Below are 14,589 nucleotides of genomic sequence, written 5' to 3'. Positions count from 1 at the left end.
AGCAATCCACCCACCTCGGCCTCCCAGAGTGCTAGGATTACAGGCATGAGCCACCGTGCCCGGCCTAAAACCCCTTTTTGAAATACATAGCGTGGTTTCTGTTTTCCTGACTGATACAAAAGCTAAAAACAATGCTCTTGAAACATAAACATGATTTGTTTGGGTGAACTAAGATTAAGGTGGTACATGTCAGTAAGCCAAATGAATTATAGTAATATGAGATGTAGTATCCAAAGACAAGTTAAGAAAATACAACTTTTGATATTTTTTATACTTTTAAGCTCTACCTTCAGAAAAATAAAGCTTCCAGCCTTTATATGGTATGAACTGATCCAATGTTGACTGATGTAGCAAAGACTGTGGGGTTTGTTCTGGAAAAAATAGAATACTAGGTTAGTAGAAACAGAGCAAACTTTTTCCCCCAAATTTGCTCCTCTTTCCAACAATGAGAACCTGATATGACATTAATAAAGTATTTAAATTAAAGGTTTTGGTAAGAATTTGGGATATTAACATTCAAATATCTGCTAAGGAGTAGCATCAAATAACAGACCAAAGTTTGAGATAAACTGTTTTGTGTGATAACCATGAATCACTTTCTTCATAAAGAGAAAAAAATTGAACAACCATTGACCTCACCTACCAGAAATAGATTTTCCCACGGTTTTATTCAAGTTAGGTCTGTGTTCTCTTTCTCTCCATTTTCCTGAAAAGTTTCCACCACTTCTTCCTCTTTTCCAGCTTTGAAATCTTCCTCGTCCAAATCCTCTGCCTCTATGCTCTCCATTCATGTCTTCTAAAAGATAGAGATTAGAAAAGTCTTCACCAAAACCATAGGGGCAATAGTGCTCCAAAAAATGTACTAATAGTAAGAAAGGAAAAATTAATGTATCCTAGGTTTCAGATTAGCAAACAGGCTTACAAAGTTGTACACTATGGCACAAGACCCAAATATTCTGCAGTTATCCTTTTAACGGTCACTTTTAATCCTCATCACTTTTTAAAGTGTACTATAGTGTAGAATAATGTAATAATTTACCAACTATTAAATATAGTTTAATTAAGTAGACTAGATGTAGACTAGATGCTCATGAGCTAAAAATAAGGAAAGATACCGTAATTGTCTCTCACGATACAAATGAAAACAAGATAGGTAATTTATTCTAAGATAACTTGTTTGCAGTGTTTGAGATTTATTATAGGGTAGTACAGGATGAACATAACCCTGACCTGTCAGACATTGAGAGACACATCATCATAGCTCCTTACATACAGTCAATTCTGCAGCGTCACACCCACTTTCTGTGCAATTTTTCTGTAAACCTAAAACTGTTCTAAAAAATGTCTACTTTTAAAAACTTCACATCCTAGGGATAAAAATAAATAAGAATATATCCACACATTCTAGTGCAATTCATTGCAAGAGAGCCTATCCAAATCTTTATTTAAAGGGTTTTAGCTAATAAATAATAACTGAAGTTCACGATTTTAGGGCACAGCAGGACTTTAATAATAAACCAGACATTATACATTATGAAACTGATACTCAGGGAAATTAAGCAAACTGATCGAGATCAAAGTTATCTGGTGACAATACAGAGATCAAAACTCCTTCAGGATCCGAAGCTGAGGCGCTCCTTTAGCAACGCTGCGTGCCATACCCTCTCAAACGAGATAATACGGGAGAATAGTAACGATTCCAACACAAATATAAGAGGTAAGACCGGAGAATGAGTAAAAGAACCACCCGTCGGCCAGCTGTGCTTCGTTAAATACCCTACTTTATCTACGTCTCCTCTGGCTAAGTTCTTACTTGGTTGAGATAGAGGTTTCGAAGTTCTCCCAGTTCCCACTGGGCTGGCTCCGGGATACGCGCTGATCTGTCCCGCCAGATTCTCCCTCCCTCCCGGGAGAAGCTCCAGGAGTCTCCGAGAGCTCAGTTCCTCAAGCGACCCTTACCAGGTCCCGCGAATCTCTTCAGCCGCAGCTCTCCTGATGTCCTCGCGCGGGGACAGACTCCACCTGTTGCAGCGGTTTGAGAACCTCAATTTTTTCACCGCGGCCTTGGGAAGGTGCCTCAAATTAAAGTCTAAGCGTCCGCTAAATTCTTTTTTGGCGCGTCTGTGACGCAACTTCCGTTCAAGGAGGCTGCGCGACGGGAGGGGTGGGGCAGAGTGCAGCCAATCAGGGAGTTCGGCCTGACGGAAGCGGTGAGGTCTCCGGAAGCGGTCCAGAAGTCTGGACCGGAAAGCGGAAGCGGCGCACAGCACGTGGGGGCGGTGCCGGTCGGAGGGCTACGGGTCTCCCCGGTTGTGGAAAGTGAAGCTGCCTGTGGCGACTGCAGAGGAGGAGGGGCGGGGCACAAGGGGCTGGAGGGACACCAGGGAGCACGGACACCGGCTGGGCATCATGGAAGACTCAGGGGAGCAGCCGGGCCCACAGCCACCGCATCCCGGGGACCATCGCATCCGTGATGGAGACTTCGTGGTGCTGAAACGGGAAGATGTGTTCAAAGCAGTGCAAGTCCAGCGGAGAAAGTAAGTCAGATCGCTGGCCTTAGGGGTGCGCCGCCCCAGATACCTCCTCCCTCCAGGTCTTCCCACAGACCCCTCGTATCAGGGTCTCATTCTTGGCTCTTGTGATCCCCATTTCCCGCCCTCGTTGTCTCCTCAGGTCTTCTAGTCACAGAGGGATTTTCCACCAGGATCCCATCCTCGGCCCTCGGAACCTCCCCTACTCCTCTTGTGTTCCCACAGAGCTCTCCTCCGTGATTTCATACCTGGCTCTCTACCTTCACTATCCCTTCCAGTTTTTCCACAGAGTCCCTTCCCCAGAGTTCCATTCTTGGCTCTCGGATGCTTGGATACCTCCCTGTCCACCACCACGTCCCAGCCCCCGTCCTGGGTTGTCCCCTCACCCCAGGGAGTGTCCCCCTCCCAGTAGATCCTCTTTCTTCCCTAATCCCTCAGCCAAGGACCTATCCCACAAACAGTGAAACGTCTCCTATTTAGTCTGGCTTTCCGATTCTTACCTTGACCCAGACAGGCTATGGGGAATAGAGAAAGGAGACAACTTCCCACAGAGTGTGGGATCACTTTGGCGTTCCCTCATTTTACACGACGGGATTCAAGGTCCGGAAAATGGCTCAAAAGCAATTTGCTGAAGGTCTCAGAACTCGAAATTGAGCTTGGTTTATGAACCTGCTGAGCAGTATCACTCTGTTTAGTACTAGAGAAGTGGGATTTTGATAACTTTCTGGAAGGGGTGGTGAAGTTGCCAAATCCTAATAGCTATTAATGGGGAAAATGACTTGGGATGTTTGGGTTAATGTATCTGAGAGGTACAACCAAGTGTTCTTTTGAGCTGGGTTATTACTTTTGACAAAGAAGTAAGTTGGCTACAGTGTCAGGAGAACAACTTTTTGCAGACCATTAAAGCTAGGTATTATGAGATTTGGAATTTTTGGTAAGTGCTCACTTAAGATGAATTATTTTACTTCTTTTTGAACCACATCGTTAAGGTGAAGTGGATGTCATTAGAAAATAGTCCAGAAACAGTTCCCAAAGTACCAAGCTAGTGATAACTCAGCTTTTTTGCACAAGCACCAATTCAGTAAAGAAAAAAATATGAGGAAGAGGTGTATTTCCTTTAGTCCAGAAATGTAATATCTTCATCAGCTTGTAAGCATTTTTAAATTCTTCATTAATAAAATATTCTATATTGGTGGTTGAAATTAGAGAAATTTTTAAATTGTTCCTCATCATTACTGTACTTTTGTGTTCCTCAAATCAGTATTTTTTTCTTTTCAGAATTTTAAATTAGGAGTTCAATGCCTGCTTCCTACTTCCAAAGACATAATTTCTGGAGGTTGCTAATACTAATCATTTAAACTTTTTAATTGAAGTATAACAGTGTAGCAAAGTTCTTAGATTATAAATTCAATGAATGAGCCCAGTGTTGCACATCTGTATAATGACCATCCAGGCGAAACTTTCTTTTTCTTTCGTTTCTCACATTGTTCTTGTAAGTTGTTTAATTTTCAAATGTAGTTGTTTGAATGTGCTTCTAATAATGTACTCTTTTAGACTTTTTCATTACCAAGGAGACAGACAACCTCTTTAGTTGTAAAAAGTATCCTTAAAACATTTATTTGGAAATACTTTTCATCAGGTCCTCTTTGTGACAGAAGCCATAGTGGCAGTTTCCATTTTATTTAGAAAATGACCTTCTGAGCTCAGCTACATCCCAGGCCAGACTCCCCCATCACCTTTCCCTTTGGACTGTGCTCATCTGGTTGGGCGGTAGTCCTGGCTCTCTGAGGATGGTGCTTTGCAAATCTTACTCCTTCCCAGTGAAGATGTGACCCCAGCATCCCTCTGACTGGGCCCCACTTTCCTTACTGGGGCAAGAACCTCCTATCAGACCAGTCAGTTTAACATACCTCATCCCCTTTGGACATCACTTAGGCTGGCAGAGGGGTGAACCCAAGCCAGCTCAGATTCAGTATTTCAGCAGCACCAAGGTGCCTGAAGGGTGATGGTGAGGGACGCACATCTGGACTGAGCTGAGTTTTGACTTCTGAGAGGGTTTATGTTAGCAAATATTTTGAGTGTGTGTTATGTCCTGTTCTGTGTTAATAACCCAGGGATCCATCAAAAAGGAAGAATTGTCCCTGTCTGGATCATTTAGGATCTTGCAGGATTTCATTCTAATGGTTTAATTAAGCTTTAATGAAGATGTGACAAATAACACATACAAAGGTAGGGCAGAATGTAGGGAAACAATAAAGGTGATGCACCCAGGAACTAGCAATGCTGGTAAGCCTTTGACTAGGGCGCCTGGGTGACATGGCAATGCATTCTGTCATGGTCAGCCTCCAGGGACACAGAAAAAGCAAGAGAAGGGGTGGGGTGGGGCACAAGCAGAATTACCATGACATGTCTCCCAGAGTTCAGTGTTCTATGCATGTGGGCCATGTCCTGAAGCTAGGCAGAGCTTCCAAGGTCCTTAGGTCTTTGCTAGGGTAGACTGTGTGGTAGAGTTGAAAGTACCAGGATTTGAGGACAAACAGACCTGGATTTGAATCCCACCCAGCTCCAGCACTTTGTAACTGTTAATCCTGGACAAGATACTTCTCCCTGGGCTTCCGATTGCTCATCTGGAAAGAGCTGTGTCCCAGGGTTACTGTGAGAATTAAATCAAAAAGTATAAAACATACCTGGCACACACTGCCTAGCCCCTGATTGGCACTCAATAGATGTTAGTTTTCTTTTGAGGGGAAAGGTTTGTGTTTTTGTGGGATTTCACTTTTAAATTACAATAAGATAAAAATCTGAGTAATAGGAAAACTTCAAATTACTTGGTCCTCAGTAGAGCAGTGTCAGTGTTAGGCTTCATTTCTAAATATGTAGATTTTCGATAAATAAAATTTGCATTTATTAGGTAATTTTCAAATAAAATGACCAGTTAGACCAAGCCCAGGGAATTTGTTAAATCTTTGTCATCTCAGTGATTGTTCAGTTTTGAGATTTTCCTGGTGTAAATTGCAAGGGGTGTCACAGTACATGCCCAGTGTCCTAGCAACGTTGGCGACCCTGCCTGCTGTTCAGGAAATCCATAGAGCCTGTGAGTTCAGACATTCTGATAGACAGCATGAAGCGGTGTCAGACCAATGCCCCAGAAGAGGAATGTCTTCTGTCTTTGCTTCCTCTTTCCAAAATTCATTTTTTTTGTGGCTTCTTTATTAATTTTGTGTCTCTATCCCAACCTGGATCTCTGTAGTTCATCTGTTGCTTTGTGTGCAGACATAGTGTTGCTGATCATATATTGTGGAGACTGCTTTTGAAATAAACTAGAATGAATGTGTCGTTTCTATACTGAACACAAAAGAAATCAGTTAATTGATTGCTTTTTCTTCCCCAGAAAAGTAACTTTTGAAAAACAGTGGTTCTACCTGGATAACGTCATTGGCCATAGTTATGGAACCACATTTGAAGTGACCAGTGGAGGAAGTCTTCAGCCCAAGAAGAAGAAGGAAGAACCTACTTCAGGTGCACCACTTTGGGTGTTTGAAATAGATGCTGTCCAATTGGCTAGTCAGAAACATATCAACTTTCGATGAATTCCAAAGTGCTAGCCTATCCGAAGAGAAATCTTAATTTATAACCTAAGAACTATGACTCGGTGGAATGAAGCCAGTACTACCTTTGTCCATGAGATTATCTGGATTCTGGCTCCAGCCCATGATTAACTGGTTCTCTGACCTTGGGCCAGGCATTTAATCCCATGAGACCTTGTTGCTTCATTGCAAGAGCATGTGTAGAACTCATTCAGTGCCCACAAGTTAAGTAACAGCTGCAGGGTAGTTAGCATATAGTGTAGAGGTTGAGAGGTCTGACTTTGAATCCAACTGGGTAAGTTTAATTTCTAGTGTCATCACTTGCTTTGTAACCTTGAGTAAATTATTTGATTTCTGTAAGTCTTATATCCTTATGTCTGTAAAATGGGGCCATAAACATACTTAATGCCGAGGTTATAGTGAGTGTTCATGCTCTAACTCATAGGAAGTTCTGAACAGTGCCTTGCTTTTAGCAGGGACCCATAATTTTAGCTATTATTATTGTTAGTTTTTTGACAACTTCTATGTCTAAAATCTGTTATTAATTAAAATTAAATATTTATTAAAATTAAAGTATTAATATTTTGATTCAAATAAGTTATTTAGATGCTCTTAAATTAATATCCATATTTTTACTAAGCACCAGATATGTGCTAGGCATAATGAGGCACTGCAATTATAGCAGTTCATAAGGTAGACTGTCTTATAAAATGTACTTACCAGTGGGGAACACCAAAAATAATCAAGTAGACAAGGAAGCAGCATAATTTCTGATGGTGATACGTGCTGGGATGATAATAAAGCTGAGGCATGTACTGGAGCCTGCTAGGGGGAAGTGACCCTTGCTGAGAGGATGAGCTCAGCTTTGAGTGATGGAAAGGATCCAGCCACTCAGATCTGTCATAAGAGCCTTCCAAACAGAGAGCTGCAAGTACCAAATGCCTGCTGTGGGACCTTGCTGAGTGTTTTCAAGTAATAGAAAGAAAGGCAGTGTGGCTGAAGCTGAGGGATCAAGAGATGAGGCCAGAAAAGGTAGGCAGGGGGCAGATCATACATGACCCTGCAGGTCATCCTTGGAATGTATTTTCTTTGCTATGGGAAGTCACTGTTTGGTTTTGAGGTTCAGGGTAGATGAGCCAATTTGCATTTAAAGAAAGAGGACTCTGGCATCCAAATGTGTAGCAGGAGGAAGAGTGAGGGCAGGAAGAAGAGTTGGAGGCTCAGAGTACTTAGGGCAAGAAAGGAGAGTGGACTGCGGTGGGGGCAGTGGAACTGCAAGGCCAGACTGGAGTGCCTGATGGGCTGGGTGTGGATATGAACTTTGAAAAAGAAAGATTGTAAACTAATTTCAGACCATAAATGTCATAGAGCAATTTCTTTCCTTAGAGACTAAAGAAGCTGGCACTGATAATCGAAATATAATTGATGATGGAAAATCTCAGAAACTTACTCAAGATGACATAAAAGCTTTGAAGGACAAGGGCATTAAAGGAGAGGTAATAGTCAAAGGATTTTTTGTTTTGATCTTGTTGGTGTTTAGGAAATTGTTTGGTTTTTAAAGCAGACTTTACCTAAGGTAAAATAGAAAAATAATGTTATACTTTTGTTATCAATAGGTCAAAATATACATGTAATTCAGTATACCAAAGATCTTGTTTCTTATACACAGAAATATAAGTCAATGACATTACTAATATTATTAGAGAATTTGATAACAGGACATATGAGGATTTAACTTTCTTCATTTTCAGTAATGTTGTCAGCCAGTGTCTTCAGAAATGAGTTTCCTCTCCCTCACTTCTCCCTTTGTTGTATATTTCTGTTCTTTTACTGTGGTTTAAGTGGAGTTATACTCATATTTTATTACAAATTCTAAATAGAGCATACAAATACAAAGTTCATCCATTTGGACTTCTGTGGAAAAGGGACTGGAGGATCAGGCTATTGGATCCATTCTGGGGTAAGAAACCTCTGAAATTATTTATTCTGTGAAAGTAAAGTTTCAGAAAATCTGCTTGCTCCTTTTCTTGTAGGAAATAGTTCAGCAGTTAATTGAAAATAGTACAACATTCCGAGACAAGACAGAGTTTGCTCAGGATAAATATATAAAAAAGAAGAAAAAGAAGTAAGTAATTTTTGCTTGAAAAGGTTGAAAATATTAAAATTTTTTGTATACTTATATATATGTATTTTTAAAGTAAAATATTTTAAGTCTTTTTTTTTCAAATTAGTGTTCTGTTGTTTTCTTCCACCAGATATGAAGCCATCATTACTGTTGTGAAGCCATCTACCCGTATTCTTTCAATTATGTATTATGCAAGAGAACCTGGAAAAATTAAGTACGCTTTGTTTCCTTTCAAAAATATAATTGGGGGAATATATCTTTAAGAAAGTCATGCTTTTAAGTAAAATGAAAACCTTGCTCACCTGCATAAAGTGTCCTCCTACCTCATAAATTGTAAGTCCTTTTACTATCGCCTCCAAAGCAATCAATAATCTTTCAACATAATTTTTATAAAACAAACAAAACTTGAAAAATGATGAGTAAAATAGCAGGCTTTACTTAGCTAAAAATGAATGAATTATTCTTTTCACCTTAGCCACATGAGATACGATACACTAGCCCAGATGTTGACATTGGGGAATATCCGTGCTGGCAATAAAATGATTGTAATGGAAACGTGTGCAGGCTTGGTGCTGGGCGCAATAATGGAACGAATGGGAGGTAAGATTCAATATTTTCAAGTTCAGTAAAACCCCACCCTGATGTCAGTAAAAGGGTCCAAAAATTCAAACTCATGGAGAGCCAGATTGAGTTACTTCGAGGTTAATGAAGTAACTTGGGGTGAACCTGCACAGCTCCTGGCCTGGGGACCTTCCTTTATACCTCACATCTCCCAGTCTGGGCCATGTTGGTGCTCAGCCCACTCCCAACCCCTACCCAGCCGCGGTGATTGTCCTTTCCAGGTTCACTCTCAGTGGGCTGGAGCTTGTGGCTGGCTAGGACTTTCAGGGCAGTGATTTTAATAAACCATTGGATAGCATTTGTTTTTATTGGCTTGAATTGAGGGGATTGAGTGGGAAGATTACTCAACATGTATTCTCTCCTGCAAGAATACAACACAGCTTGATTTGTCTGCCTTTTCTCTGGCCCCATAGAAATTAAGAACTTAGGACTGGGCGGTGGCTCAATGCCTATAATTCTAGCACTTTGGGAGGCCAAGGTGGGAGGATTGCTTGAGGTCAGGAGTTCTAGACCAGCCTGAGCAATTAGTGAGACCCCATCTCTACAAAAAATGGAAAAATTAGCCAGGCACTAGGTGGCACGTGCCTGTAATCCCAGCTACTCAGGAGGCTGAGGTGGGAGGATCTCCTGAGCCCAGGTGTTTGAGGTTACAGTGAGCTATGATGATGCCACTGCCCTCACGCCTGGGCAACGGAACAAGACCCTGTCTTCAAAAACACCAAGCAAACAAAAAAGAAAATAAGAACTTATAGGTGGCCCATTTGAGGATTGGAATAAGGAGAAGCAGAGTCCATGACCAATCATGTAACTTTCAAATTTGCATGATCACAGGGTTTTAAGGTAGTGTCAAGTGGAGGTAAACTTTTTTAAGTCTTCCTGTTTATCTGTTTTGGAATTAGATTACCTCCATTGGGAACATTCAAAGACTCCAAATGAACCCCCAGAGTTGCTGCATCATCCTTCAGCCTCTGAATAAAGTGGAAAGACCTTTAGTCTTATTACTGTGGAGGACCCGTGAAGGGTCACCTCCATCAGGCAGATGTTTGTTTCTCTTACCTGTTCAGGTTTTGGCTCCATTATTCAGCTGTACCCTGGAGGTGGACCTGTTCGGGCAGCAACAGCATGTTTTGGATTTCCCAAATCTTTCCTCAGTGGTCTTTATGAATTCCCCCTCAACAAAGTGGACAGTCTCCTAAATGGAACATTTTCTGCTGAGATGTTATCTTCAGAGCCAAAAGACAGTGCTTTGGCTGAGGAAAGTAATGGCACACTTGAGGAGGAAAAACAGACTTCTGAACAAGAGAATGAAGACGGCGTGGCAGAAGCCCCAGAGGGCAGTCACCCAGAAGAACAAGAAACAATGGAAATCATTTCTCAAGATGCAGAACTTAAGGAGCCTAAAGAGGGAGGAAGCAAAAAGGATTATGTAAGAATGTCAGGAGTCCCCATAATACTCGTAATACCCTCGTAATACTCTCCTCAGAGCCTTAGTTAACTTCATTTAAGTAATGAGATTTGGTTTGCCTTTGTGAGTCAGCTCCCAAAATGATAAATATCAGAACAATTGGAGAGAGAGAGTGTGTGTGTCAGTGTACACAAGTGTGTGATTTAATCTTTGGGATGGAGCTTTAGGATACAAAGCATTGCATAGGTAACTTGATGGTTTTTAATATATAGTCTTTCTTGTGTTTTTTTCAACTTCGTTGTAAACAACCTTCTGTTGCTTAAGTCCGAGTTGGTAAATATTGTTGAAATGTTTTGACAGACCAGAGCATTTCCGTAAACCTGACTGAATGACCCCAGTATGTTGGTTTCTTATTTTTCTTCTTGAAGATTCAGGAAAAACAAAGGAGACAAGAAGAGCAGAGGAAAAGACATTTAGAGGCTGCTGCTCTGCTGAGTGAAAGAAATGCAGATGGGTGCGTTGATGAAAGAATGCAGGAGACTTCTTGGTGCATGTGGGCTCTGCTTCAAACAGATTGGCATTCTCTTTCTGCTTGACTGCTTAGATTTTAGTAGGCCATGAAATGAGGATTCTGTCTTGGGTTTTTAAAGAAAGGAGATTGAGTCTGGCAGAGGTGGGAAATTGATTGTGCTGGTGTGAGCCTTTTAGAAGAAATTTGGACCTTCTCCAATGACAGTGCATCAGACCAGACAGGGCTGTGTAATCCTAAGTAAGAGAGTGGGGCAATCAAGTGCTGTGGTACAGGCTATTGACAAGGGTTAATGAAACCTCCTGACAAGGAGAGGTAGATTCAGGTGTCTGCAAAGCAGCATACACAGTGTTGGATTTGTTTCCAGATGATTTGAAAAAAATTCAAGAATGTCATTAAATGCAACTTAGAGTTGCCAAGCACTACAAGAGCTTCTAACCCAGTTTGTGTTTCCTAGAAGAAAATAGCTCACAATTTAATTCTGTTTGGGACTTCTGGAATGTTGTATTTAAATCTCTTCTTTGAGTGAGTCATGCAAACTAAATGCACAATCATTTTAAATGCCTTTTAAAACCTGTGCTCCGCTTTGGGGAAGTAGAAAAATAATTTGTCTAACATTTTCCCTGCAGTTTAATTGTAGCTAGTCGTTTCCATCCCACTCCTCTGCTGCTGTCTCTGCTGGACTTTGTGGCCCCTTCTAGGCCATTCGTGGTCTACTGTCAGTATAAAGAGGTAATATTAGAATGGAATGGGAGGGAATTCTTGCATCTGAATGTTGATCTTCAAACTGTATCCAAGGAAGCAATTCTTAGCAGAACTCTGTTTTTGCCTTCAGCCTCTGTTGGAATGCTACACGAAACTACGGGAGAGGGGAGGGGTCATCAACCTCAGGCTGTCTGAAACCTGGCTCAGAAATTATCAGGTACGTGTTCTTACAGCCAGGCCCAGGGGCTGCTCTCCTGAGTCCTGGCTCCTTGCAGTAATATTAGAAGTTGTTAAATAGAGATATCCCTATTTATGTCTGCAGAGATGGAGACGTCTCATGCCTGTAACTTGGAGAAAGTGCCCCTGATTTTTCCTGATCCTTTTTTCTGTTTTCATGTCACGGTTACTCTGTAACTCCAGCCCAGAGGCATTTAAAATGCAAATAGTCGTGGTTCCTATTTCCCCAAGGCCTTGATATCTCACTGTGGAGGGTGTAATTGATAATAGCAAAATCCCCAGGTGGATAATGAAAGTGTCCTTTTCTCCTCTGCCGGGATGTTTTTGCAGCAAGTTTTTATGATTTACTGGTGGGCCCTATGTCAGTTCATGTCTTCTAAAAGACATATGCCAAGATGGAAGTTGAAGTGTAAGAGATTTATTAGGGAAGGAAATGCCTTTAAAAGGTAAGGAGGAGAGGGAGCAGGATTAGATGGTGTGGACGAGTGGAGGAAGGAGGACGGGACGAGGAGCCTGCAGTGCTGCTTTAAGAAAGTCTCAGCCAGGCTGATGCGGAGCCCAGGAGCAAAGATCGCCCATTCAAGGAGCCCTGTGTTGGGCAGAAATGGTCCAATTTTGGTACCCATGCTCAGTTACCGACTAGGAGCAGTCCGGGGCCTCCCTCAGTGTGAATACTACAGCAGATCCCAAAGGAGCGGCAGCTGGAGGCTTTCTGCTGCCTGACTGCCTCGCAGCCAGTTCTCTCGGGGGGGAGCACCTCCACACTGCCAGAGGCCCTGTCCAGCTGCTTGGTGTTTTATCCTACTCTGGTGGGGATGCTGTTTAGCCTTGGGTGCCCTTTGTGGAGGTCATCTAATTCAGCTAAGGTAACAGGAGAAAAGCCTTGTTGGAGTTAACAGGGTAGCAGAGAAGGGAGGTTCTGAGTGTACATCCAGTAGCTACTTCTCCATAGATCCAAACTCTACTGTTGGCCATGAAGCTTCCTGGAGCCAAGAGGAAGAAAGCTACACTTAAGCCCAGAATTCTGCCCAAACCTCTTGCCCATTCTCCACCAGAAACATGCCTTGGGTTTGAGAGAAACAGGGCTTCAGTTTTATTTTTCAAAAGAAAATCTTTTAAGCCAATTCCTGTATTTTTCTCTGCACTGTCACATGAAGGAAATAGCTCCTTTGAAATTGGTCCATTTAAATCTTCAAGAGAATCTGTGTCATTTAAGTTCTGATTTTTGGCATGAGTGTTATTAGCATACACTTTATTGTCTTGGGAAAACATGAATGTCTGTCTTTCCATCTTGATTAGGTTTTGCCAGATCGAAGTCATCCCAAATTGCTGATGAGTGGAGGTGGAGGGTACCTTCTCTCAGGCTTCACTGTTGCCATGGACAACCTTAAAGCAGATGCCAGCCTCAAATCGAACTCGAGCACTTTAGAATCACACAAGACTGACGAGCCAGCAGCTAAAAAACGGAAATGCCCAGAGTCAGACTCTTAACCCTTCAAGAATTGCCTTGAGTTTTTGTTCTCAGGCATTATACAGTTAGTAATTAAACTTTAAATACCATTACTAATTGTTTTTTCATATCCTAAGAATAAGAATATGCCTATACATTCGTTCCTGAGAAGGAAGAATAAGCCTTTTGTCTACTTCTGACACAGATATGTTTGGTCTGTCAAAACTGCAGCTCTGAGGTGTGCAGTGGATTGATACAACCAAGTGTATTTGTTTAACAAAAATCCTCTAAGGACTTCTCAGTACTCTGTGTAATTATCTTGAGAATTTCAACATCCTAAAGATGTATTTATACAAGACTTCGTTTATATTTTAAGCTAAGTTGGATAACAACGTAGCTAAAACTTGGTGGGTACTGAAAGGAAGGAATTTGTGGAGGAAATTTCCTCTGTTCGTTTCATTCTCTTCAACCTAAGCAATATGGATGTGTGTGTGAGGTTTACAGTACCAAAAATGTCCACTCTGTTCCCTGCAGTGGAATAAACTTTTTTGAAATGCTATTATTATTTTAATAGTTGACAACCTGGGAAAGTTCTGAGTATTTATTTTACTGCTTTTTTGTGCATAGAAAGGTTGAGTAGGGTACTTTTTTGAATTAATTTGCCAATCCTCTCATTCTTTGTTCCAAATAAAGTGACTAGAATTTTTGTGTAGTGTTCAATTAAAGGAAACAGAAATGGTCTTTTCCCTTCCCTCACTTATGGATACACATATGCACACATACTTGTATAATGTGTATAGATGTTGGTATATACATATATATACCTACACATGGAGACATAGATTTATCTATATGAACATACACATACACACACACATGGAGACAATATACAATCTATTTGAACCATAGAAAAGTTTTGCGCAAGACTTAGACCAGTTCTCACTGCATCAGTGTCACTCCTTGTCAAATGTATTTTAAAGTGCCTTTTTAGTGATAATTAATACTGATTTGAAGAGCTCTGGCATGATTAGGTGGTTAGCCTTTCTAAGCTCTGAAAAAGCATAATCAAATTTGATTGACTGCCGCAGCAAAGGCAAGTGTTTAGAGTAAGCCAAGGCTCTTGTCCATTTGAGAGTCGAGTCTCTTGTTTGATAGAATGTGCTCTTCATGTCATCATAGAATAGATGTGGAGCATCTCAGAACAAAAGAAATTTCTTTTTCCAAATAGTGTGTACTATTCTGATAATGGCCAGTGTGATTAGCAACAAGTATGGTTTTGGTTCCTTTTACTGAAAATAATTGCTTTTAAAGAATAAAAGTGTTTCTTACTATGATCTGTCTAACATTAATGATATAGTCAATGATGCCACATTGACTGCTGATTGTTACACATGGTCTC

At 41.2% G+C, this 14,589-nt stretch overlaps 2 protein-coding genes across 3 annotated transcripts in view; one reads left to right on the top strand and one right to left on the bottom strand.

Moving 5' to 3' along the window:
- MCM8 (minichromosome maintenance 8 homologous recombination repair factor) overlaps window positions 1-2,097 on the bottom strand; it is a 35,326-nt gene extending 33,229 nt beyond the window's left edge. Inside the window, exons 1-3 of one of the 2 annotated variants that reach the window (XM_045529225.1) lie at window positions 1,960-2,097; window positions 644-796; window positions 288-371 (exon numbers count right to left, since the gene is read on the bottom strand). In XM_045529225.1, coding sequence (XP_045385181.1) covers window positions 288-371; window positions 644-791 — 232 coding nt within the window. In that variant the 5' untranslated portion in view covers window positions 792-796; window positions 1,960-2,097. Of the gene's footprint in view, window positions 1-287; window positions 372-643; window positions 797-1,813 lie in introns of both variants that reach the window. The other variant, XM_045529226.1, reaches the window with a different exon arrangement.
- A 147-nt stretch (window positions 2,098-2,244) lies between these two features.
- TRMT6 (tRNA methyltransferase 6 non-catalytic subunit) lies at window positions 2,245-14,524 on the top strand. Its single transcript, XM_045529224.1, has 11 exons — window positions 2,245-2,537; window positions 5,923-6,050; window positions 7,505-7,614; window positions 8,152-8,243; window positions 8,374-8,457; window positions 8,719-8,843; window positions 9,929-10,290; window positions 10,698-10,783; window positions 11,428-11,530; window positions 11,634-11,720; window positions 13,040-14,524. The coding sequence occupies exons 1-11, from the start codon at window positions 2,410-2,412 to the stop codon at window positions 13,229-13,231; spliced, it is 1,497 nt and encodes a 498-aa protein (XP_045385180.1). The 5' UTR covers window positions 2,245-2,409; the 3' UTR covers window positions 13,232-14,524.
- Window positions 14,525-14,589: the final 65 nt, after the last annotated feature.

Source organism: Lemur catta, chromosome 17 (genome assembly GCF_020740605.2).
Source record: "Lemur catta isolate mLemCat1 chromosome 17, mLemCat1.pri, whole genome shotgun sequence".
NCBI lineage: Eukaryota > Metazoa > Chordata > Mammalia > Primates > Lemuridae > Lemur > Lemur catta.
The sequence above is the reverse complement of the archived record's forward strand: the minus strand, read 5'-3'. Positions and strand labels throughout refer to the sequence as shown.